The sequence below is a fragment of the Lepidochelys kempii genome, chromosome 11 (assembly GCF_965140285.1).
Source record: "Lepidochelys kempii isolate rLepKem1 chromosome 11, rLepKem1.hap1, whole genome shotgun sequence".
NCBI lineage: Eukaryota > Metazoa > Chordata > Testudines > Cheloniidae > Lepidochelys > Lepidochelys kempii.
Window position 1 is genome coordinate 22,886,315 of NC_136390.1, and position 24,128 is coordinate 22,910,442.

Below are 24,128 nucleotides of genomic sequence, written 5' to 3' on the forward strand. Positions count from 1 at the left end.
GGCAGTGTTTTGGTGCTCATTGGGGGTTTGTTTTGCTGTGGGTGGTGGTGTTTTGGTTTGGTTTGTGTTTTCCGGACTAACAGGACTTAGGTGAGAAGGCGATGACAGATACAGAGGCAGCAGTGGGAGTGACCCAAGCAGTGGAAGACACAATGAAGATGACTGGATGTAGAAGCTGCAGCATGTACATGATCCAGGAGGGGGTACCTGAAGAGAGTTTCGTCTGCATGAAGTGCTGCCTGATAGAGCTGATGGAAGAAAAGATCTGAGGATTGGAGATGCAGGTGGAAACTCTGGTCGAGTTTAGAAGGGGGTTGGAATGGACGATGGAGCAAAGACATGAGGAGGCTCAAGGGAAAAGCTCAGACTTGCAGGTGGAAGCAGGACCAAAGAACTCTGAGGGGATACTGCTGGGTGAGGAAAGTGGACAGTGGAAGCATGTGACAAAGAGACCCAGGCAGAGGAAAAGACGAGCTAGTGAAGGAGAAACGGAGCTCAGGAATAGGTTTGCGGAGTTGGAAAATGAAGAAGGGGCACAGCAGGTGGTCACTGAAGGTGAGAGGGCAAGGAAGAAGAGAAGAGCAGCTAGCCCTATAGGAAGAGGGCAAGAGTCAATGGATATAACAACACCAAGGAGGATATGGGATGGGTTTCAGAGGATTGCAAAGGACAATAGGAATCGAGAGGACTTGCAGCCAGAGGGAACAGGGGATATACTGGAGAATCGCACGATCGCCAGGAAAAGCCAGGTCTATGTGACTGGGGACTCATTACTGAGAAGAATAGACAGGCCTGTAACAAGAGCTGATCCAGAGAACAGAAGGGTGTGCTGTCTGCTGGGTGCTAAGATACGGGATGTGGACCTGAGGCTGAAGAGGATCCTAATGGGAGTGGGAAAGTATCCACTGATTTTCCTTCATGTGGGAACAAATGATACGGCTAGATTCTTGCTGGAATGTATCAGGGGAGACTATGCCAGGCTGGGGAAGACGCTCAAGGAAATCAAGGCTCAAGTGATCTTCAGTGGGATTCTGCCTATTCCTAGAGAAGGGCAACAAAAGTGTGACAAGATTATGATGCTCAACAGATGGCTCAGGTAGTGGTGCTATAAGGAGGGCTTTGGGATGTATGGCCACTGGGAAGCATTCATGGACAGAAGACTGTTCTCTCGGGATGGACTTCACCTGAGGAGGGAGGGAAATAGATTTCTAGGATGGAGGATAGCAAAACTGATCAAGAAAGCTTTAAACTAGGAATCTGGGGGAGATGGTTGGGAGATGTCCAGGTAATGTCTACGCCGGATTTTAACATTGAGAGGGAAGAAAACGAAGTAAGAAAGGATATCGCTGTGGGTAGGAGAATGGACATAAGGAGGAAGGGTAGTGTACATACCAGTCTAATAGGTGATACTGGAAATAAAATGTCTGTGCCCAATTGGGTAAAGAATGTGAGCGAGGCCAAACAGCAAAAATTAAGATGTTTGTGCAAGGAGCCTAAGTAACAAAATGGAGGAACTAGAGCTACTGGTGAAGGAAGTGAAACCAGATATTATAGGGTTAACAGAAACATGGTGGAATAGTCGTCATGACTGGACTACAGGTATTGAAGGGTCTGTGCTGTTTAGGAAAGACCGAAATAAAGGCAAAGGCGGTGGAGTAGCATTGTATATCAATGATGAGGTAGACTGTAAGGAAATAAGAAGTGATGGAATGGATAAGACAGAGTCTGTCTGGGCAAAAATCACATTGGGAAAGAAAGCTATTAGAGCCTCCCCTGGGATAGTGCTTGGGGTGTGCTATAAACCGCCAGGATCCGATATGGGTAGAGACCTCTTTAATGTTTTTAATGAGGTAAATACTAATTGGAATTGTGTGATCATGGGAGACTTTAACTTCCCAGATATAGACTGGAGGACAAATGCTAGTCATAATAATAGGGCTCAGATTTTCCTGGATGCAATAGCTGATGGATACCTTCGCCAAGTTGGATATAGCTGATGGATAACTTCGCTGAACCAACAAGAGGGGATGACATTTTAGATTTGGTTTTGGTGAGTAGTGAGGACCTCATAGAAGAAATGGTTGTAGGGGACAACCTTGGTTCGAGCGATCATGAGCTAATTCAATTCAAACTAAATGGAGGGATAAACAAAAATAGATCTGTGACTAGGGTTTTTTATTTCAAAAGAGCTAACTTTAAAAAATTAAGGAAATTTAGTTAGGGAAGTGGATTGGACTGAAGAACTTGTGGACCTAAAGGCAGAGGAGGCCTGGAATTACTTCAAGTCAAAGTTGCAGAAACTATCAGAAGCCTGCATCCCAAGAAAGGGGAAAAATTCATAGGCAGGTGTTGTAGACCAAGCTCGATGAGCAACCATCTCAGAAAGGTGATTAAGAAAAAGCAGAAAGCCTACAAGGAGTGTAAAATGGGAAGGATTAGCAAGGAAAGCTACCTTATTGACCTTATTTGAGGTCAGACCATGTAGGGATAAAGTGAGAAAGGCCAGAAGCCCTGTAGAGCTGGACCTTGCAAAGGGAATTAAAACCAATAATAAAAGGTTCTATAGCCATATAAATAAGAAGAAAACAAAGAAAGAAGTGGGACCGCTAAACACTGAGGATGGAGTGGAGGTTAAGGATAATCTAGGCATGGCCCAATAGCTAAACAAATACTTTGCCTCAGTCTTTAATGAGGTTAATGAGGAGCTTAGGGATAATTGTAGGACGGCAAATGGGAAGGAGGATATGGAGGTAGATATTACCACATCCGAGGTAGAAGCCAAACTCAAACAGCTTAATGGGACTAAATCGGGGGGCCCAGATAATCTTCATCTAAGAATATTAAAGGAACTGACACATGAAATTGCAAGCTTTTAATGAATCTGTAAACTCAGGGGTTGTACCGTATGACTGGAGAATTGCTAACATAGTTCCTATTTCTAAGAAAGGGAAAAAAAGTGATCTGGGCAACTACAGGCCTGTGAGTTTGACCTCTTCAGTATGCAAGGTCTTGGAAAAAAATGTGAAGGAGAAAGTAGTTAAGGACATTGAGGTCAATGGTAACTGGGACAAAATACAACATTGTTTTACAAAAGGTAGATCATACCAAACCAACCTGATCTCCTTCTTTGAGAAGGTAACAGATTTTTTTAGACAAAGGAAACACAGTGGATCTAATTTACCTCGATTTCAGTCAGGTATTTGATATGGTTCCACATGGGGAATTATTAGCTAAATTGGAAAAGTTGGGTTTCAATATGAAAATTGAAAGCTGGATAAGGAACTCGTTAAAGCGGAGACTACAATGGGTCATACTGAAAGGTGAACTGTCAGGCTGGAAGAAGGTTACTAGTGGAGTTCCTCAGGGATCAGTTTGGGGACTAATCTTATTTAATCTTTTTATTACTGACCTTGGCACAAAAAGTGGGAATGTGCTAATAAAGTATGCAGATGACACAAAGCTGGGAGGTATTGCCAAAACAGAGAAGGACCGGGATATCATACAGGAAGATCTGGATGACCTTGTAAACTGGAGTAACAGTAATAGGATGAAATTTAATAGTGAAAAGTGTAAGGTCATGCATTTCGGGATTAATAACAAGAATTTTTGTTATAAACTGGGGACGCATCACTTAGAAGTAACAGAGGAGGAGAAGGACCTTGGAGTATTAGTTGATCACAGAATGACTAGGAGCCGCCAATGTGATATGGCTGTGAAAAAAGCTAATGTGGTCTTGAGATGCATCAGGCGAGATATTTCCAGTAGAGATAAGGAGGTGTTCATACTGTTATACAAGGCACTGGTGAGACCTCATCTGGAATATCGTGTGCAGTTCTGGTCTCCCATTTTTAAGAGAGATGAATTCAAACTGGAACAAGTACAGTGAAGGAATACTAGGATGATCCGAGGAATGGAAAACCTGTCTTATGAAAGGAGACTCAAAGAGCTTGGCTTGTTTAGCCTAACCAAAAGAAGGCTGAGGGGAGATATGATTGCTCTCTATAAATATATCAGAGGGATAAATATCACAGAGGGAGAAGAATTATTTAGGCTTAGCACCAATGTGGACACAAGAACAAATGGATATAAAGTGGTCATCAGGAAGTTTAGACTTGAAATTAGATGAAGGTTTCTAATCATCAGAGGAGTGAAGTTCTGGAACAGCCTTCCGAGGGAAGCAGTGGGGGCAAAAGACATATCTGGCTTCAAGACTAAGCTTGATAAGTTTATGGAAGGGATGATATGATGGGATAGCCTAATTTTGGCAATTAATTGATCTTCAACGATTAGCGGTTGATATGTCCAATGGCCTGTGATGGGATGTTAGATGGGGTGGGATCTGAGTTACTACAGAGAATTCTTTCCTGCGTTTCTGGCCGGTGAGTCTTGCCCACATGCTCAGGGTTTAGCTGATCACCATATTTGGGGTTGGGAAGGAATTTTCCTCCAGGGCAGATTGGAAGAGGCCCTGAGGGTTTTTCGCCTTCCTCTGCAGCGTGGGGCATGGGTCATTGCTGGAGGATTTTCTGCACCTTGAAGTATTTAAACCATGATTTGAGGACTTCAATAGCTCAGACATAGGTTAGAGGTTTGTTACAGGAGTAGGTGGGTGAGATTCTGTGCCCTGCGTTGTGCAGGAGGTCAGACTAGACGATCATAATCGTCCCTTCTGACCTTAAAGTCTATGATTCTATGAATTGCCAGATGATAAACACACACTTTATTTCAGTTTACCTGACCTATGGAAGAGGGGAGGGATGCAGGTGCTGTTACGTTATCTTTCTGTTTCTCCCCCCAACCCTAGGGGTGATTTGGCTCCTTGTCTATGTTACAGTAGCCTTGGGACTGTTTGATTTACACCAGCAGGAAGAGTTCCAGATGAGTTCTTCCAGTGGCTGAGGATTTTCTGGACCCCAGGACCTCTTTTTCTTTGTGTGAAGGGCTGATGTAAAGAGATGCAGGAAGAAAGCCAGCTGCCATGTACAAGCAGAAGCTTTAATCAGTCCTGCAAACTCCAGGAACTATGTTGTATATTCTTGAGTGCCATTTACTGTCTGGTGCCTTATCTATTTATTTATAATCACACAACTCTCATTAGCACCCCTAACATTTTAGAATGTGCTATGGAATGGAAATTCAAAAAGGACAGGAAGGCAGTAGCACAAAGTCTGTTCCAGGAAGCTGTATATCCTCTGTGCTGCTGGAATAGAACAAAGGGAATTTATCATAGGGTACAACTCATCCTTCAGTATTAATTCATAGTCATCACTTTTTATATAGCACACACAATTTATATTGGGTGGTCAAGGCCATACCCATCACAAACACCCAAAGCAACATTTACCAGCATAAACCATCCACTTAGGTTCAGTTTCTCCTTAACTCTCAGTCCAGTCTTCAAAGTTGCTTTCGTTAGGACCTTTAAGATTGTTTGCTGCTTCATATAATTAAAAATAGAGGTGATGACTTCTTAAGTGTTTTTGCTGTGCACAGTGCAATGGAGTCTTAATGCTGACTGAGGCTTTTGGTGCCAGTACCACATTACAAATAATATTCAGTATATATTGCATTAATCTACCTTGAAAATAAAAAAGCAATTCCTCCACATCACACACAAATGAGACATTATTCAAATCCTGTAGGACAAAGAGGATGTAACAGAACTTCTAAAACTAGAGTATGATGGGATATACAAACTGCACTCTGGACAACAAGGGGTTAAAGAATTGCTCTAAGATCAGCCAGCCCTGCCCCACCACACCTGTAGGAAATGCTCCAACTGGAAGAGGAGTTAAGAGGCAGGGGAGCAGGGAAAAGAGCCAACCTGCAGCTCCAGCAGAGGAGAGCTGAAGGAAAGGCAGAATCTCTCCCCGTGACAACTGCCCAAAGGTCCCTCCCTAAGGGAAGGGAGAGCCTGCTACAGAGACAGCCTGAGAAGGAAGCATTGTCCTCTCCCTCTTATGTGGACTCTGAGTTTTGTTAATTCCCCTTTATTTTGTTTGGACTGCCCCAGCAGGAGAAAGCCCTAGGACTAAGCTTGCCCAGGAGGGTGGGCCATACCACAGAAGGAGGCAGTTGCCACCCGATTGAGGAAAAGAGCTACCACACTATATGCAGCCACCAGAAGGTGCTTTGTGGTGAGCGGAGATACTTCATGCCTTCTAAACCCAAATGGTGACCTGGGGACAATCACAGCCTTAAGCATCCCTCCACGTCCTTGGGTCAGATCCCGGTGGAGTGGGAGGGCCTGGCGCCCCTACCAACAATCCCCTACATGTCATAGGCCTGAGCCCTGACCACTAAGTGACACTCCCCTACCGACCAACTCCTGAGCAAAGACCATCACACAGAGGAATACAGTACTGTGTGTACGTACACACATGCACACATTCTCATACACCTCATACACCTACTGCAAATGCTAGGCCCTAACCGGAGGAACCCACATTTAGATCAAGTTTATCTTGTTCTAAGTACTTGTGTTAGGTCACTTGAATCAAAATTGGGCACTGGGTACTGGGACTTGTAGTCTCCATGGACTACTCATCCCTAATAAAAATGAGAGCAATTATGGGCCACATTTAAAAACAACACCACCCCCCCTTAATGTGGACTGATTTCTGTTGCAGACAAATCCAATCTGGTCATAATTCATAAATTCTGTCTAATAAGGGTTGCAATCTCATTGAGGGCTTGCATTAATATTACGATGTCTGTATTCAAAAACAATCAAGAGCTACAGGAAGCATAACTCCCTGGATCTTTAAATTTTTATTTTATAGTTCAGTCAGATGTATGCATTTATTTAGAATTTCATCTAGATACTGTTCCCTCAAAGATCTATTCAAGAGATTAAGGAGTGTGTGAATAGTTCACTAAATATATCATAATAATCAAAACCATTTGAGTCTTCTTTAAGTCAGAAGTCACAGTTCAGAAATATCTTTAGGTGGGATTGTCGCTTCATGTTTAATTTAATCTTGTTGAAACACCCTAAAAAGATTTACCATATTTCTTTACAAAATATAGCATTATCCAGGACTTTATAGAAAATGCTGAGAACTTTATTAATATCTCTATTATGAGTAATTTGGCTCCCTGTTTGATTTTTAATTTCTGATGTTAGGCAGGAGATTTGATTTCCTTTTAGTAAATGTGCTAACATACTGTTGGCTGTATTCCACCTTTTCATATATCTTATATTTGGCTAGTAGAAGTGATGATATATGAGCACTCTGTGATAATAGTTGCTCATGAGCTGATTTAACAGTTTTTAATTCAACTTGATTAGCCTTGGAGGGGTTGTTTTTTGTAAGATCTTTTCTTAGGATTTAATTTAAGCTCCAGCTCTTTTTGCAGTTTGATCATACCTTTTTTTCAGTCTGGCAACTGAATGAAATTATCATCCCTCATTGTGAATGCCTTAGAGGTTTCCTAAACTGTTCTGGGTGAATTCACCAAGCTCTGATTGGATTCCCAACATAATGGTCATTTCTCTTTCACATGCTCTGATCACAAAAACTTGTTTCCTGTTATAAAAGTGAACTCAATCTCCGTTTGTTTTGACCTGAAGGGATAATATGAATGGACATGTTCTGAGATTGGAATATTCTCAGTTGTACTGAGTCTAAAAGTCTAACAAGGAAAAAAATCAATCCGAGAGGAGGACATATGCACTCTTTATCTGCAAATACTTATAAGCTGTAAATCAACTCACACTTGGTTGACCAAACAGTCTAGGTTTTCACCTGTGGAGTGAAGTTGCCAGCAGATCGAGGGACGTGATCATTCCCCTCTATTCAACATTGGTGAGGCTTCATCTGGAGTACTGTGTCCAGTTTTGGGCCCCACACTACAAGAAAGATGTGGAGAAATTGGAGAGGGTCCAGCGAAGGGCAACAAAAATGATTAGGGGACTGGAACACATGAGTTATGAGGAGAGGCTGAGGGAACTGGGATTGTTTAGTCTGTGGAAGAGAAGAATGAGGGGGGATTTGATAGCTGCTTTTAACTACCTGAAAGGTGGATCCAAAGAGGATGGATCTAGACTATTCTCAGTGATAGCAGATGACAGGACAAGGAGTAATGGTCTCAAGTTGTAGTGGGGGAGGTTTAGGTTGGATATTAGGAAAAACTTTTTCACTAGGAGGGTGGTGAAACACTGGAATGTGTTACCTAGGGAGGTGGTGGAATCTCCTTCCTTAGAAGTTTTTAAGGTCAGGGTTGACAAAGCCCTGGCTGGGATGATTTAGTTGGGATTGGTCCTGCTCTGGGTAGGGGGTTGGACTAGATGGCCTCCAGAGATCCCTTCCAACTCTGTTATTCTATGATTCTATGATGCTATTCCCTAACCTTGTAACCTGATACATTAAAATTTCCACCTGTGACACAAGTGAGACCTGAATTGGTCAACTTTTGGGGAAAGGAGGATGATTACTCAAATCTAGGTCATTTTATAATATCACCAACCAAGACAGCAGAGTTAAGCTTGTGTCAGTACTTGGATTATAAAACTGTTTTTAGAGATTTAGATTTGTGCCATTAAAATTTGCATCTGGGGAGAAAGTCAGTTTGGCCATTTTTAAACGAGACATACGAAAATTAAGAAAATAAAATAAAATTACTTATTTTAGCTGTTGCTGAAAATGCAAACAATTCAACAGAAGAGACATCACACTATTAGCCTATGGTATAATCTTATTGTTTTGGTCTTTTGACAAAGTAAAGCTTCAGAGATATTAAATATGAAAAGTCACTATTTTTATAGTAACACCTTTCATAAAGGGTTTTGATTTTTTTATTGAGTTCTAAGAGAGCAATCCATTAATAATGTACAGCAATATTAATGAGTCATATACACTTAATAATTACAAAATATTTGTAGCAAGTTGAAAAGGGCAAAGAAAGTATACCAGGATATGTGAAAGACCAAAACTACAGTAATATGAGACTAATAATTACCTGTGGTTCCAAAGCTTTTCAAACTCCACAGACATCCTACTTATAATTAAGTATTGATCCAGTGTACAAGAGGACTATGAAATGGTTGAAACTTGACACATGTGATGGGGGGACACTGTGAGATTGCTCAATCAGGGCAAACTACAAAGAATGGGGCAGACAAAACCCGCAAATGGTGGTTATTCTAATACTTAGATTCACCAAGCCAGCAACAAAACAGCTTCTACAACACCTTACTGGTTACACAGAAGCCAAAACACAGTTCCTTTAAAGCAACCCAGCCTTGAGCTCTCACCCAGACAGCCAAGTCAAATATGATGAGGATTACTGAAAATCTCATTTATCATATAAAAGTTCTACCAATCCCAAAGGATTGGACACATTACCCACCAGGTTAATGAATATTTAAAATCTTACCCAAATATACACTTACAACCAATTCTTATTAACTAAACTAAAATTTGTTTAAAAAGAAAAGAGAGTGAGTATCGGTTAAAAGATTATCATACGTACAGCTATGAATAGAGTTCTTAGGTCAGTTTCATAGTAGAAATGATGAGCTTTATATAGGTAAACACACAAAAAACACAACCATTGTCTACTAATATGTCTCTAAAGGTTGATTCTGTGTCAATTAGCCTGCTAGTTGTATAACCCTTTCTGGCCGTGTGTCACAATGTGGGGTAAAGGATATGTACTGTTCCAATAAGTGAATCGCTGGACAGAGAGAAACAAATAGGGGTTTAAACATAGCTGCTGGGAGTCTTGGCTGGGATTTTCCAAGGAGCCAAAGTGAGTTAGGTGCCTGAATGTTATTGGAATTCAATGAGAGCCAAACCCTATGCAAATCCTGGCTAACCATATATATTACAGAGCCATAGGTAGTTACTCCATACTTAAGGTTACAATCAGATTTGCACCTGCAGAAGGAATAAAACCTCTGAATTTTGCACTTAATTTGTAAATTATTTAGCAATAGTGAAACAGCTTCAACAGGAGAGACTGAGAAGCCCACCTCAGAGTATCCCATAGCCCAGTAATTAGAGCACTCACCTGAGAAATGATGATAAAGCCTACTTCAAATCCCTTCTCCCCATCAGGTGGAAGAAGGACTTGAACTGGGGATCTCCCAAAGCCCAGATGAGTTCTTTAACCACTGAGCTAAAAGTTATGAGGGAAATTAACTGCTCCTCGCCCCCCGCCCAACTGTTTTTTGTGATCTCACATGCAGGGCCTGATCCGGTAGGCATGCTTAGAAGGTCCCTTCCTGATTGAGCCCTGCATGCACCTTAGATGGCTAAAGACCTATCTTCCCCTGTTTTGTGAATTGTGCTGGGGCTTCAGCAGTAGATAATGCCTGGATGCCCAGAGACAGGCAGCAGTGTGCATGCCCAGAGCAGAAACTTAGATGTCTAGAGATCTTTTACTTCAAAAACATAGTCACTGAGTGAGTTTAGGTGCCTAGAGGGTTTTGCAAGAGTTTTGTGCATCACAATAGTGCTAAAACAGGGACCTAGGTGCCTGAAACATGGACTTGGTGTCTAAATCTTGTGCATCCAAGCCTAAATGACTTGCCCAAGGCTACACAGGAAGTCTGTGACAGAGAAGGGAATGGAACCTAGTTTTCCCAAGTCCCATGCATGGGCCCCCAACTTCTGGACCATAAAACACAAAAAAAATGGTAAATAAAATGAACAGTTTCACTAACATTCTTGGCATTTTTATGAAATGCTGGAATGAACCCATAAAAGTGAAGCTGTTTCTATGGGTTCACAGTGACAATTACTTTGAGGAGAAAACTGGGTTTTCAGAACCTTTTGTATCCTCAGTTCTGATGCCATTCTGAAAAACAATACTAATTCAGTTGTAAATAGTTCAAAATTGTAATAGTTCTTAATAACTTTTTTAGATCTAGTAGTTTTTAGTGTCCTTTAGAGTTAAATTAGGCTACAGGCCACCCCCTTCGCCCTGTACCCTGTTTGGCCATTGGACTGTGCCCAGGAATCTGGGCTTTAAACTCTGTGCTTCCTGCCTGTGATCCTTTTCGTTCAGTGGCAACCATCAACACTGCCTCTACTGCCTGGGAGAAGCTCACATGGAAACTCAGTGCAGTATTTGCCAGTCATTCCCCAGCCATACCTAAGAAGGGTAGACACTTTGTCTCTGCAAGTATCTCATGAAGATGACCATGAGACCCCAATCAGATCCAGGCCAGGGAACCCTCCTGTACATCAGCCTGAATCAGCACGGAGTGTGCCTCCCACTGCAAAGTTCAACTCTGTGCTAGAGAATCCATCCCCACAGACCCCACTGCACGACATAGGAAGTACTCACATAAGCATGGGACTAAGCCTTCCTCTAAATCCACGTCAAAGAAATCCGACCTGCTTGCAAGCAAATCCACCAGTTCGGCCCATGAGCACTTAGTATGTCCTAAGTCCCACAGGCACAAGAAAGCTCAGAAACATTGGGTTCCACCCCGTGCTCCATCGGTACCACCATCCCCAGCTCTTCACAAGACCTGGAACCCTCCACCACTGGCAAAGACCAACAGCTGCCAGATAACATTATCATTGCTGGCACCAACTGCCCTGACAGAAAGAGTCCCCTTTACACCAGGGAGATCCAGATCCATAGCCACACCACAGGACACTTTTGCTTTCTGATTCAGAATATCCGCTCCATCGGGACCTTCCATTTCCAGGGAGCTTATATCTCGTCCAAGAGACCTGCCTGAAGAACAGAGCCTATTGGCGCCCCCCATAGACAACTTACACCTCTCCAACAGCACAAGCAGTACCACCACTTTAACCCAAGTCAGGCTTTTTCTTCTTGGGAGATTCAGATCCCTCAGATGAACCGCTTCTCCCATACCGCCCTTACCCATTCCCCAGGAGATCCACATGGCCCTGGGACCAACCATTGCCTCCCCTGACTCAGTCATGGGGACCTCTGTGACCATCTGTCAACCCATCCTACTGGCCATATTGGTGACCCTGGGATGAGTATCCCTCTTCAGAATCTATCTGCCAGGGAGTCATCACCTTTCTTCCCCCTGAGGGAACCATCAAATTTTCCCCTGGCTCCGATAGGGGAGGAGGAGTACTATGCTCTGGTTCCATAAGAACTGGCCAGACTACCATCACCATCGCTGGATGAAGAGGTAAGTTTGATATCCCTTTCCCCCTGGTTGACTTCAGGCAGTTCCAAGGCCTTCTCTGCAGAGTCATCAGGGAACTTCAGATTCCACTAGAGAAGATCCAGGACTCCCAACACAGGCTTTTCAATATCCTCCATACTTCTGGGCCTACAAGAATTGCCTTCCCTGTCAATGATGCCATACTGGAGCTGTCTAGGAGAGTGTGGCATACCCCCACCACCTGTGCTCCTACCCTCAAAAGGATGGAAAGATGTTATGTGCTGGCTAAGGGCTCAGAATTCTTATTCTCTCACCCAGCTCCCAACTTGTTGGTGGTTCAGGCCACTTTGGAAAGGTCCAGGCAATAACATCCCAGATCTACTCCCACAGACAAGTAGGGTAAACATTTAGATCTACTGGGGAGGAAGGTTTTCTCGTGTTCCAGTCTTCAATTCACAATAACCAATTATCAAGCGCAATTGGCTAAATATTATTTCCTTAACTATACTTAGTTTGAGGAATTCGCCAATGGCCTCCCACAGCAGAATCATATTAGTTTCCAAGCTCTGATAGAAGAAAGTTAATTAATAGCCAGAACTATCCTCCAATCTGTAGTCAATGTGGCTGATACTACCTCTATAGCCATGGCTATTGCCATTGTTATGCAAAGGGAGTCCTGGCTTCATGCCTCAGGGTTCCCCTGGGAGGTCCAGAATACCATCGAGGACCTCCCCTGGATAAAACAAAGAGTCATTCCACCAGAAGAGATGTATATTCCACTCTCTTAGACTATATCCTATCTTTGAAGACATTTGGTCTCTCCCTCAGCTCCTTGCAAATCCACTTAGCAGAAATCAGTGCATTCCATCCATTTACTGAAGGCTACACTATTTTTGCATACCCACTAACCAATCAATTCTGGAAAGACCTGATAAGAGCTTTCCCACCTCCTGAAAAGATTGTGGTCCAATGGCACTTGAATCCTGAAAGAACATTGAATCCTGACAATGCCCCCCTTTTTGAGTGTTTAGCTACTTGCTAAAGACTCCTCTCCATGAAGGTCACCTTTCTTGTAGCCATCATATTGGTGAAGAGGGTCAGTGAACTTGGAACAATGATGGCAGACCCTCCATACACTGTGTTCCACAAAGATAAAGTTTCTTTACACCTACATCCCAAATTTATCCCTAAAGTGATTGGAATTTATCCCTAAAGTGATTTGAATTTCACCTTAACCAATCCATTCACTTACCTGTATTCTTCCTGAAACCGCATGTTTGTGCAATGGCCAACAAGCCTTAGCCTTTTACCTGCAGAGAACAAAACCAACCAGGAAGTCCTTGAGACTGTTGCTGTAGTGAAGAGAGTCAGAGGGCGTACCATCTCCACCCAGAGAATTTCCAAATGGATATCTGGTTGCATTCTACTTTATCAGCTCTCGAATGTCCCTCCCCCTACAAGGTTATGAGCTCATTCCACTAGAGCTCAACCAGTTACCATAGCGTTTCTCCAGGAAATACCCTCCTAGGATAGCTGTAAAGCTGCCACGTGGAGCTCCACCCACACATTTGTAAGGCATTATGCCCTGGTACAGTATTTAGTTGCTGATGCCACCTGTGGGATGGCTGTTCTCTGACCAATGCTACTGTCTTCATCCACGCACTCTGTTCCTACTTGGGTGGTACTTCTCAATCACCCACAGTTAAATACAATAGGGAGTATCACTAGAAGAAGAAGAAGAAGAGAAGTTACTTACTGTAACTGGAGGTTCTTCAAGGCATGTGGTCCCTATCTGTATTCCACTACCCACCCTCCTTCCCCTCTATTTTGGATCTTATCTGATTCATGGTAGAAAAGGAACTGATGAAGTGATTGGTCCACACCACCCTTTATCATCTCGGTTGGACACACAAGGTGAGCCAGGACACATTTATCAACCAACAGACACTACTTTCAAATTCTCTGACTCCAGGTGCATGATGTGCATGCATAACCCCCCACAGTGGAATACAGATAGGGACCACACATCTTGAAGAACCTCCAGTTAAAATAATCTTCCTCTTAGCATTTGTTAATCCTGTGAGAAAATAAGAATTGTTTCTAATGATGGGAGCATCACAAGAGGTTCAGAGTTCTTGTTCTGTTCAGATAAGAATCTAAAAATTCAGATGTATTTCCAAACTACGCACACCTCTTGGGTCAGCACAAGTGGGCTGAAAATCTCATGAAAACAATTGAACTTGTCAAAATTGACTAATATTTTTGTGAAAAATTCATATTTTTTTCATCAGAATTTTGAATTCTGAATTGTCTTGATCAGCTCTATAGACCAGACTTTCTCATGAGATTTCCAGCATTACTGGTTGCCTTCCCATCTGGTTAGCAGAAGAAGGTATGTTGAAAGAAAGGATCCAATGTTTTCAATTCTTCAAGGCTTAAGTTTACTTCTAAGAATGGGCAAACGTTTGGCAGGAGAAAAGGGGAGGGACAAGTCTTTTGTATTTTTGTCCTTATCTGCTTTGCCTACCTCTTGTTTTTTCATCTTCTTAATCCATTCAGATATTGGGATTAAAAAGCCAAGCATAGGTAAACTATATAAATCCAATAATATAGTATTTCTATATCATCCGAGTAAGGCATAAGACATTTCCAGGCAAGGATGTGATCTGACTAGTAAAGGGAGATCATTATACTCCATACATAGTGAAGTATGAGAATTTAATATTTAGTGTCATTCATTCTACACTGTTATTTTCCTGTTATATCTTTTAGCATACTTTCCCATAGACCCTTAAAGTGATTTCTCACAAAATATGATGATAGAATGGTTCATAGAAGGCTTTGTCCTGGGTTGTGGAAGTCAGGCTGTGTTAACAGTGTTTGCTTGTTTTCTGTATCACTGCTCAATAGTTTCAGAGGGGTTCTCTCACCCCGCCCCCAAGAAGGCAAATGAACCACGTTTCTTCACATTGTAAATTATAAATGAGTTGCATAATCATCTGTTACTTAGAAGCAAAGGTCAAAGGAATTTTTTTTGTATTTCTTCTATGTTCTTTAACTGGATCTTCTTTGATGTCTTCACCGCACATACATAGTGATCATTATATCCCACACTCTTGCATCATTAATGCAACTACAAACGAAACGACTCAAGTTATGAATGCCCAGCGCTTCTGTCTAACACACACAGATGTGAGAAAAAAATGAGCTAAATAAAAATACTTACTGAAGGGATTGTTCCCTGGTGTAAATGTGCTTAAAAGAAATAGGAACAAAATGAAAGGATGATGCGCCTATCTGGCATAATTTTTCCCCTCCATAAATCTGCTGTCTACGCCTCTTGATTTGTAAAATGGGAGAATGTTTTCGGGTAAAACAAGACCAATGAAATATGTTTAATGATCTTTAATTACATGCCTTATTTGTGTCATGAACTTGGGCAAGTAACAGTGTGCATTAACCCAGCGTATTAAACATTTAAAAAGTAATGATGTGTATAGCTCAGAAATATGCAAAAATATTCTTTCTTGTCAGAACATTAGGATTCCTGCTTTATTTTAGAGACAAAATGGACCAAAATGCTTTCCCTTTTTAATGGAATTTTTACTTAAAAACCAAAAAGCTAAAATTATTTAGCTCTAAGTAGGGTTATGTGATCACTTGTACCTCTCACAAAAAACACCATCCTAATTAGCACTGCTTTTTGACAAGCTCAGCTGTGAGTCTCTATGCCCATTTGGTCCATGGACTGAAATACCTTCTCACACTGAGAGGTTCTCACTCCTGACGCATATTGGCTTGGCAATCTTGAGAAGCTGTATGTTCTCTAGCTGTTTGTGGGATGTCAGAAGGCTAATAATCCAACACTTATCAGAAACACAAATACACATACAAAGCTGGAATGGCCATTTCAAATTGTGTTATAATAAAATGTGAAAAATCTCCAGTCTTGTTGTACCTATGTGTGTAAATAGCCATATGTGCAAATGTCCAGTAAGAGTCAGTTCCCAACAGAGATTATTAAAGCATGTTTTCATAACAAGTCCCTTCTCTAATCTAAAAAGCATTTTTTTATCATGGTTTGTAAAACAGTCATGCTTGGTTTACAACAGCTAGTTCTCCTAACACCGTTTAATGCCCCAACTTGGTTGGGGACAAATTACTTTAAATACAGGAACATAAAAGAACAAGTTTTTTGTTATTTCATGCATTTTGGTATTACAAGATTTTGCCAAAATCATGACTCAGATTTAAAATAAAAATTATAAGCTGCTGCCTCGGTATTTTGAAAACAAGAATGTTTGAAATAACTAATTCCTTTCAGAATATCCACTTTGCATGCAGAATAGCTACTCTTTAATAAGAAATTTTACTACCTCATCTTACTGTGCAATTTTACTGCCTATTATTTTTACTATGCATTTATATACCCTTATATAACACCTCAGCTATTTCACATCATAACAGGCTGAAATTTGGCATACCAGTAGCAGCCCTGATTTCAATTTTTTCACAGAAAATTATTAACTGTTAATTACTAATTTATAAAGATTGTGTATGTGTGTGTATATAGATATAAAACCTCTTTGAATCCTGTTGACATATCGTACATCAAACAAATGACATCCAAAGAAAAAATTGGATTGATGATGGTGTAGAACCAGAATTGTATCTAAACACCCATCATGTATGATGCCCATGGAGTTCTAGAATGGCAAAAAGAAATGTCAGCTTGTCAGTGTTTTAGTAATGGTAGGGACAGGCAAAATTATTTAAAAAAAAATATGCCACCTTTAAATTTAATGCATTTCTATCACCAAACTTTAATCAATTTCTGAAATTTCAGTTTCCAAGTTCTAGACATGACAAACCACAGGATAGGTCCTGTTCTAGGCCAGTTGCACAGAGTCAATAAGTTTAGCTACAACACCAAGCTTTTGGAGTCTCACCTGAACTAAAACCTGTAGTCCAGGACTGTTAGTCCTTCATCATTCTTTACTTGGACAGTACTCCTGTTGATGTCTGTGGGTCTCCTGTTGACATCTATTGCCTGAGGAATGAGTACATGACATGACCCTACAAGTAAATTGCTCTTTAGTATTTTTTTAACCTTACTACACACTGTTATTCTAGGTAGTATACTTCATGTTTGGTTTTTTGCTATGCTAAGCCAATTGGAAAGAATGGAATACTTGCACCATTAACTTCAGTGGAATTTTGTTATAATATTATTGTGTAACGTGTTTTATGGTAAACTATTATAGAGGAAGGATACTGTAAAATACTATAAAACAGTTGATGCATTTTTTATTATTCAAAGCAACTGCATCTGAGTTATTTGGGCAATAACAAATAAATAGTTTTATTTGTAATATATTATTTTTGACAAAAAGTTCATTGAAATGAATGGATAATTTCATTGTTGATTTCCATGTGACTTTAAATAGTAAGACTATTCTTTAGCAATATAATATTTCACATGTCTGCTTTATATAATACAATGAGATGAGAGTGATGGATCTATTCATAGGGGTGAAATATAAATCCATATTATCCAGAAATAACAAGTAAGCATTTTACTTGGCACTGTGCATAGTTTGTATAACAATTCTTTACATACAGTGTGACTGACCAAACTAGTCCCATCTATCTTGGACTTCTACAGTTTGGCCTTTTTAATTTGCAGCATGTGGCTAGGCCTTTCCAGGAGTAGAGTGGAGAAGCACAGTTCCTTTCCTCCTTGTTTGCTCCAGGGGAAAGTAATTTGCTACTAGCTCTTGCTAGCAGCAAATTACATACACACTCTAGCCTTAAACACAATGATAGCTCAACTGTGCTGGCTGGCATGCTGAAGATGGAGCTACAGAAAACAAAGCCACCTAGTTGCTTAGAGATGTGTATTGGGCACCCAGCACCAGTTTAACTCTTTGTGCTGAGACCCCAGGTCTACAAAGACCACACACAAGTTGAGGTGGGGTTGTCTTACTCCCCTCATATCCTTGTATGGCTACATGAGCGGGGCTATGATCTGGCTCATAGTAAATACTAGGCCAGTGCAAAATATTTGATGAAAAACTTTAAATTTTATGTTTTCATGTTTTATTTAAATTTCTGCAATATTTCTATTTTGGGGGTGGGGGAGAACCACCCTGAAATGTCTTCAGAATATTGTCTCAAAAATCTAGTTGTGAATTAAATGGGACTAAATTTCATTCAAAAAAGGGTCATATTATTGAGTAATAAACCCAGTTTCATAATCTGAAATGTTATTGCTAGGTTGGGATTCACATCAGCACAACATGGCAATGGAATGATGAAGCAACTGCAACCTTTACTCAGAGGCCTCTTCGTCTATCTTTTGTTTGCTGTTCATATCTTTGATTTTGTGGATTTAAGTCAGATTTATAATGTCCTTTGGTTTTCAGCATTTACCAAAGCGGATTTGTGTTTGTCCTTTTAGCCATTAGGAACACAACACTGGAAATATCTCTGCTTTATTTTTCAGTTTGTAAGATGAATTTAGACAAAATGAACATTAATAGAGCCCCAATAGATTGATTGTTTGAAAACTATAATAAATATCATATTTCAGTTTTGAAGAGAAATTGCAAAGTCACATAAATAAGTTATTAATGCCAGTTAACCACATAACTTACTGATACAATTTGATTAGTGTATCAGAAGCTATTTAGTAATACTCATGTCAGATTTAAATATATATCAATGTGTGATTTTGTTGTTTTTTTCCCATTTTTTTCCTCATGTTATATTTTAGGCTAATAGGCTGGTGGGGTCATGAATTCAAAACTAGATTTCTCATGGAAAACAGTATGTATACTTCTTTAAATATGTCACATGATATAGAACTTGCATACATTGCTGTTCACCATTATTTTGAATAGAAATGATAAGACTTTATATTTGCTCACTGGTGTTAAACCTATTAAAGCCAAATTCATCCCTGATGTTGTGCAGCTTCACTGAAGGCAATGAAGTAACAACCAGAATGAATTTGATCATGTCAATCTAGTTGGTTGTTTCAGGATGGTTTGCTCACACAAACACGCCAAAAAGGCCTTTCAAAAATTCAGACTTGGACTATGGGTAATTTTTTCACCCTACTAGATCCCATAAGAGCTAGAGACTACTTTCCTTCTTCATATTGAGTAGTACTTTATGGTGGGAGTAGTTCCATTGGAATGAATGGGAAATGTGAATAAAGGCAGAATCTGGCACTAACTGAAAACAGCCATCTATTTTGGCTTTACTAGCCCAAGCTAGAACTTAATGAGGTATAAAATAAAACAATGACCTGTTTCAAAAGAAGTGAAATGTTTGTGTTCCAGCCTTGTGCATGGACACACAGGAGTACTTTCTAAATCTGGAGATCAGTCTCTCCTCCAACCCCATCTTAAAGGAGACCTCAGCCTGCAGGAGGGTTAGAAGCTTGCTATGAGGCTTTACCATGCGAGTCCTTGCCAATCTGACTTTAGGTCAAAACTGCTGGCCTCAGTCCTCTCTTTGAGATAGTGCAAGGATTCTGGCCAAAAGTATAGAGAGGGACTGGGCTAGTCTTGCTGGAGAGCCATCATCAGACATGTCATCTTCTAAAACATAAAAAATTAAATTTGTCACCTCAGACGCTCTCTACTCCCTCTCCTTTGGGTTCCTACTCACAAAAGGCTAGTCTTGAAGTCATTTTGTAGGGGCAGTTCACAGGAGGAAGATAGGCAAAAATTATATGAGTTTAATAAGTCCTCACAGTGAGTGAGAGGTGCTCCTTTCCATCGAAAGAGCTCTGGTGCTTGCACTGAAAAGATAAACAATGATGCAATATTTCAAAGAATGCAGTATAAGACAGATCACATGAAAATTTCAAAGCCTAAAGCAGTGGTAGCCAAAATCTGGCCTGGAAGTCAGTTGCCCCCACAAGTTCTGTAGTGGCCTAAATGGGTTTATGGACACTACGTGTCCCTTGGATATGATATTCCATTTGATCCAAGTGGACTTTGTTTAGCTCAAGATGGAGCACTGCAATGTGCAGTCTCCACAAGCCAGTCTCCACAATTATTCATATTAAAGATAAAAAGCCTGAGTATCCTCTCAATTACTGTGGTTTTGTACTCCTTTTATACTACATTGACTTCAATAGATATGCTTGTAGTTTACACCAGTGTGAGAGGGGAATCGGGCCTAAAGGCAATTTTAATATGTTCCATTGTATGCAAATTAATTGCAGTCCTCTGGCTCCTGGGAAGCTGCTGATGTAACCTTCAGTTGGGTAAAATTTGTGTACCTCCAATGTGAAAAATAGTAGCTGCAAGTGGAGTAAACATGTTTCCTGATAATGAACCAAATCCTAATGTCCCACTGACTTTAGTGAAAGTTTTAATTGAGTGAAAAGTCAAGAGTTGTCCTAATGAATAAAACAAATTGAAAAATATAACTAACAGAAGTTATTCATTTTCCAGAATTGCAACTAAGTCCTGGAATCAACGGATATCGGTTAACAAATCCTCCAATTTTATTGGTCTGTGCACTGCATGCTAGTTTAGAGGTAGGTAGTTATATTTCTTATGACTATGAATTTTAAGAATCTACAAACTGTAGAATGGAATCTTAGATTTTTCATCAAGATTGTCTTTTTTAAAAATGTAAAATTTAGACCAGGACTACATGTGGTTATGAGAGAGATGGTTGACTTTTCACAAACCTTTCTATTGGCAACCCCACACGTGTTTTACATTTTGGGTTGATCTGAATACAAGAACTCAAGATGAAAATAAAACAAAATTGATGGATACTCACCAGATGGGTAAAAATCATTGTGGTAAAACTGACCTTTTCCATGTGAGCTTTATAACAGAATCATTTTATCTGCCTCTGCCAAAAGAATAAAATTAATCTTGGCAGCATTTGTTGGTGAGACTCAAAACCCAGAATCAGGCAAGATTTTATTTGATTTCAGGCTTCATTAAACTTGCCTGGTTTGACATTTCCCTTTAAATGTTTCAATGTCCTTAATGTACAGAGCCAAATTCTGCTCTCAGTTACTCACCTCTAGCTCCAGACTGTCTCCTCCTGACTTCAGCTTACTTTGCTGTTTTCAGTGGAGTTCCTCCAGATTCACACCTATGGAACTGATGGGCAGATTGTGCCTCACTGCAGTTTACCTGCAGTGAAAGCTCCAGGAAACTCAACACAGAGTTTCTTCTTAATTATTTTATCAGGAGAGTGAGGTTTGATCAATATGGAAGAAACAGGATCTGGCCACCCAGTGTCATGGATCTTGGGTGGTTGCACTGGCTCTGGGAATCCATCTCCTCTACTTCCTGGCAGCAGAACTCCAGCAGCTGGTATTTGGTCTTTGGAGCCTTCCTCAAAGAGGGATTACCACTATAGGGCTTGGGGGTGGAAAGGAATTACAGCCTGGGGCTGTTAGTATACTTGGGAAGTACCTCAGAGCAGTGGAAGGATGATATGCATCTCCTTGGCCCACACACTCCATGCCATATCCTCCTGCATTAATTCCTGAACCAGGAGAGTGCCCTCTCTGATGGCCATGGGAAGGGAAATTTTGCCATGATGGTAGGACAGGAGTAATCTATGCACAGAAGGTCCCATGATTAGACTTTGAGAACAGAATTCAGCCCATTTGGGATGTCCTGTGTGGTAGTGCAGTCACATATTGCCACATTTCATCTCCAGACATGGCTGCATTTCTGTGATGGGTGAATTTATCCCTGTACAAATGATTCTCAATCACTCAGGGATTCTTTGTGGATGACAGGTGCAGTAATGCATAGCTTTCTCTATGCTGCAATATTCACAATCTTAAGAAACTGTTTTAAAAACTCAGACTTAAAACAATCTTGGTTAACAGTGGTCTGTGGCCAGTCTGAACGGGGTACAAGTTTTTAAAAAAGTTTCCCAAACCATTTTATTAGCATTAGTTGTACTGGTGAAGCCAATTCTGGAACAAAAAGCCAACCCCCTCACACTAAAACAAAAGTATCTTAGACATGTACAAAACAAACTATTAAAGTCAGAAAATTGCCAGCTGAGGCTATCTTTTCTCTCCAGCATTACATACTAAATTGAAGGACTGCAAAAGGTCACAGAAATACTTCTTGTTCTGTTTGACAATTTATTTTGTTAGTCCTTAAACATTCAATATATTTTTAAACTTTCAGTGTCCTTAGAGATAAGCTAAAAGCAGCTCTGCTATGACCCAGATTGTCACTGCTCCAGTTTGTGTGGGTGAATGTAATTTAACCCACCTCAGGGAGTCTCAAAGAGCAATAACTGATCATATTCCACTGACTCCCCTTTTCATGCCTACATTACCCTTTTGGCACAGACAGGATTTCCAAGTGCTAATTGCTCTAGGACAATGGGAAACAGAATAGTTTCCATGTCTGGCAAGAGATGGCTTGTGAAATTGTATGCCATCCTGCACTGGGACACATTAAGCAGAAGGCAGTGTTTCCAATGGAAACAATGAAAACTGCAAGTGTTGAAGCCTCAATAATGCTTAAAGTGACTGTTATGGCACTAGTTGTTCCCTTTTATGGATTAAAGTGCGTGTGGTGGGAAGATCTCCATCGCCACATTAAAAAGAACTTTTTTAAAAATTCCACTCAGAGGGCACATATTCCTCGAACAAAACCTGAGTAACCAGGCTTTCTAGCAGCAACCTAAGAGAGGGACCAAGAATCCTGCTCATCCTGTAAACCCAGAAACTCTGTGGTACCAGCAAAGCCTTCTGTATAACTCCTGCAAAGGAGCAGTTCTAGTTTTCCATCCATGCCAGTGTAGCTCACTTAACGCTCCTGCCCCTTTCACATTCTGTAGCCCCCTCCACTGCAGCAATATCTCCCTGCAAGGCCTCTGCCTGACAAGCCACATCTTGCACACCGCTGCATACAGGAGATGTGACATTTCAGTTGTGTTTAGGCCAGGTTACTCCATGCCCATGATAGTATTGGGGTCAATGGCCTGTGGATATTCAGCAGGGAGGAGAGTACTCTCCAGACAGCATGCTGTAAATTAAATGGGATCTCTTGGCTATCTCTTCCTGTAATTACTTTATACGCTTTATTTTCATATTATAGTGTAGTATGATTTTAAATATTATTCTGAAATTTCTCCCTCAGGGTCTGATTTTTTGAGTCTGCAATCATTAGAGGGCACAATCAGCTGCAACTACATAAAGTAAAATGTAGGGTCTGGAATATGGCCTTAGATTTAACTACCTGGTTTTCAGGGACAATCACTACTTGGAAGTTTATTCTGTCATTTGCCCCTGCAACATGCACAAACAAAATGTTGTGTTGTGTTGTATTTGTTTTGTTTTTAAATTTGGTCTTAAAATCATTTTTTCAATTGTCCTCTTAAACCGAGCCGTCCCATATGCCAATGGGGGAAGTGAGAGCTACATGCCTCCTTTTTATCCCTCACAGATTCTGGCGATACGGTTTGTCCCCCTCAGTGTGGCAGCAGGGTTAAGCAGTGTCACCACCTATTACAATTTTAGCGTGAGTCTTCAGAAATGTGGAGTTTGTCTTAAAACACCTTTTCCTTGAATCATGCCTTTTTTTAAAAAGAAAGAAAAGAAGAAAGAAACAGTTCTTTTCAAACATTGTGGTTGTGGAGAAAAGCTTAAAAACATGAATCCTAAAGGCTTCAAAGACCAGAATGCAAGTTAAAATGGACTCAAAATGTATTATTTAAAAAAAAAAAAAAAAAAAACCCTCATGGTTTTTAAGCCAATATCAAGATGTTCCAAGGCCTGATCTATGATTTTTGAAACTGCTATTTTCATTCTTAGTCCTGGTCCAGCACCCATATTTTTTTATTGTAGTGGCAGTATTTATGGACAATATTTATACGGGATACTGCTCTCCGAGCCACTTGATGTGTGTGTTCAGATTCCCGTGTGCATAGGTAAATGTGCTCAGAACAATTGCAGCAGCAGATAAGGAGACCCTTTACATCTGACCCTTAAAGTACATAGTCTTGTATTTTC

The 24,128-nt window shown here is 40.6% G+C and overlaps 1 protein-coding gene across 7 annotated transcripts in view; it reads left to right on the forward strand.

The window, feature by feature from the left end:
• KYNU (kynureninase) overlaps positions 1–24,128 on the forward strand; it is a 90,410-nt gene that overhangs the window by 61,419 nt on the left and 4,863 nt on the right. For 6 of the 7 annotated variants that reach the window (XR_012154227.1, XM_073305393.1, XM_073305388.2 and 3 more), the window contains 2 exons: positions 18,876–18,928; positions 20,572–20,657. Coding sequence is in view for 5 of the 7 variants with exons in the window: in XM_073305393.1 (XP_073161494.1) it covers positions 18,876–18,928; positions 20,572–20,657 (139 nt within the window). In the remaining 2 variants the exon portion in view is untranslated. Of the gene's footprint in view, positions 1–18,875; positions 18,929–20,571; positions 20,658–24,128 lie in introns of those variants that run through there. The other variant, XR_012154228.1, reaches the window with a different exon arrangement.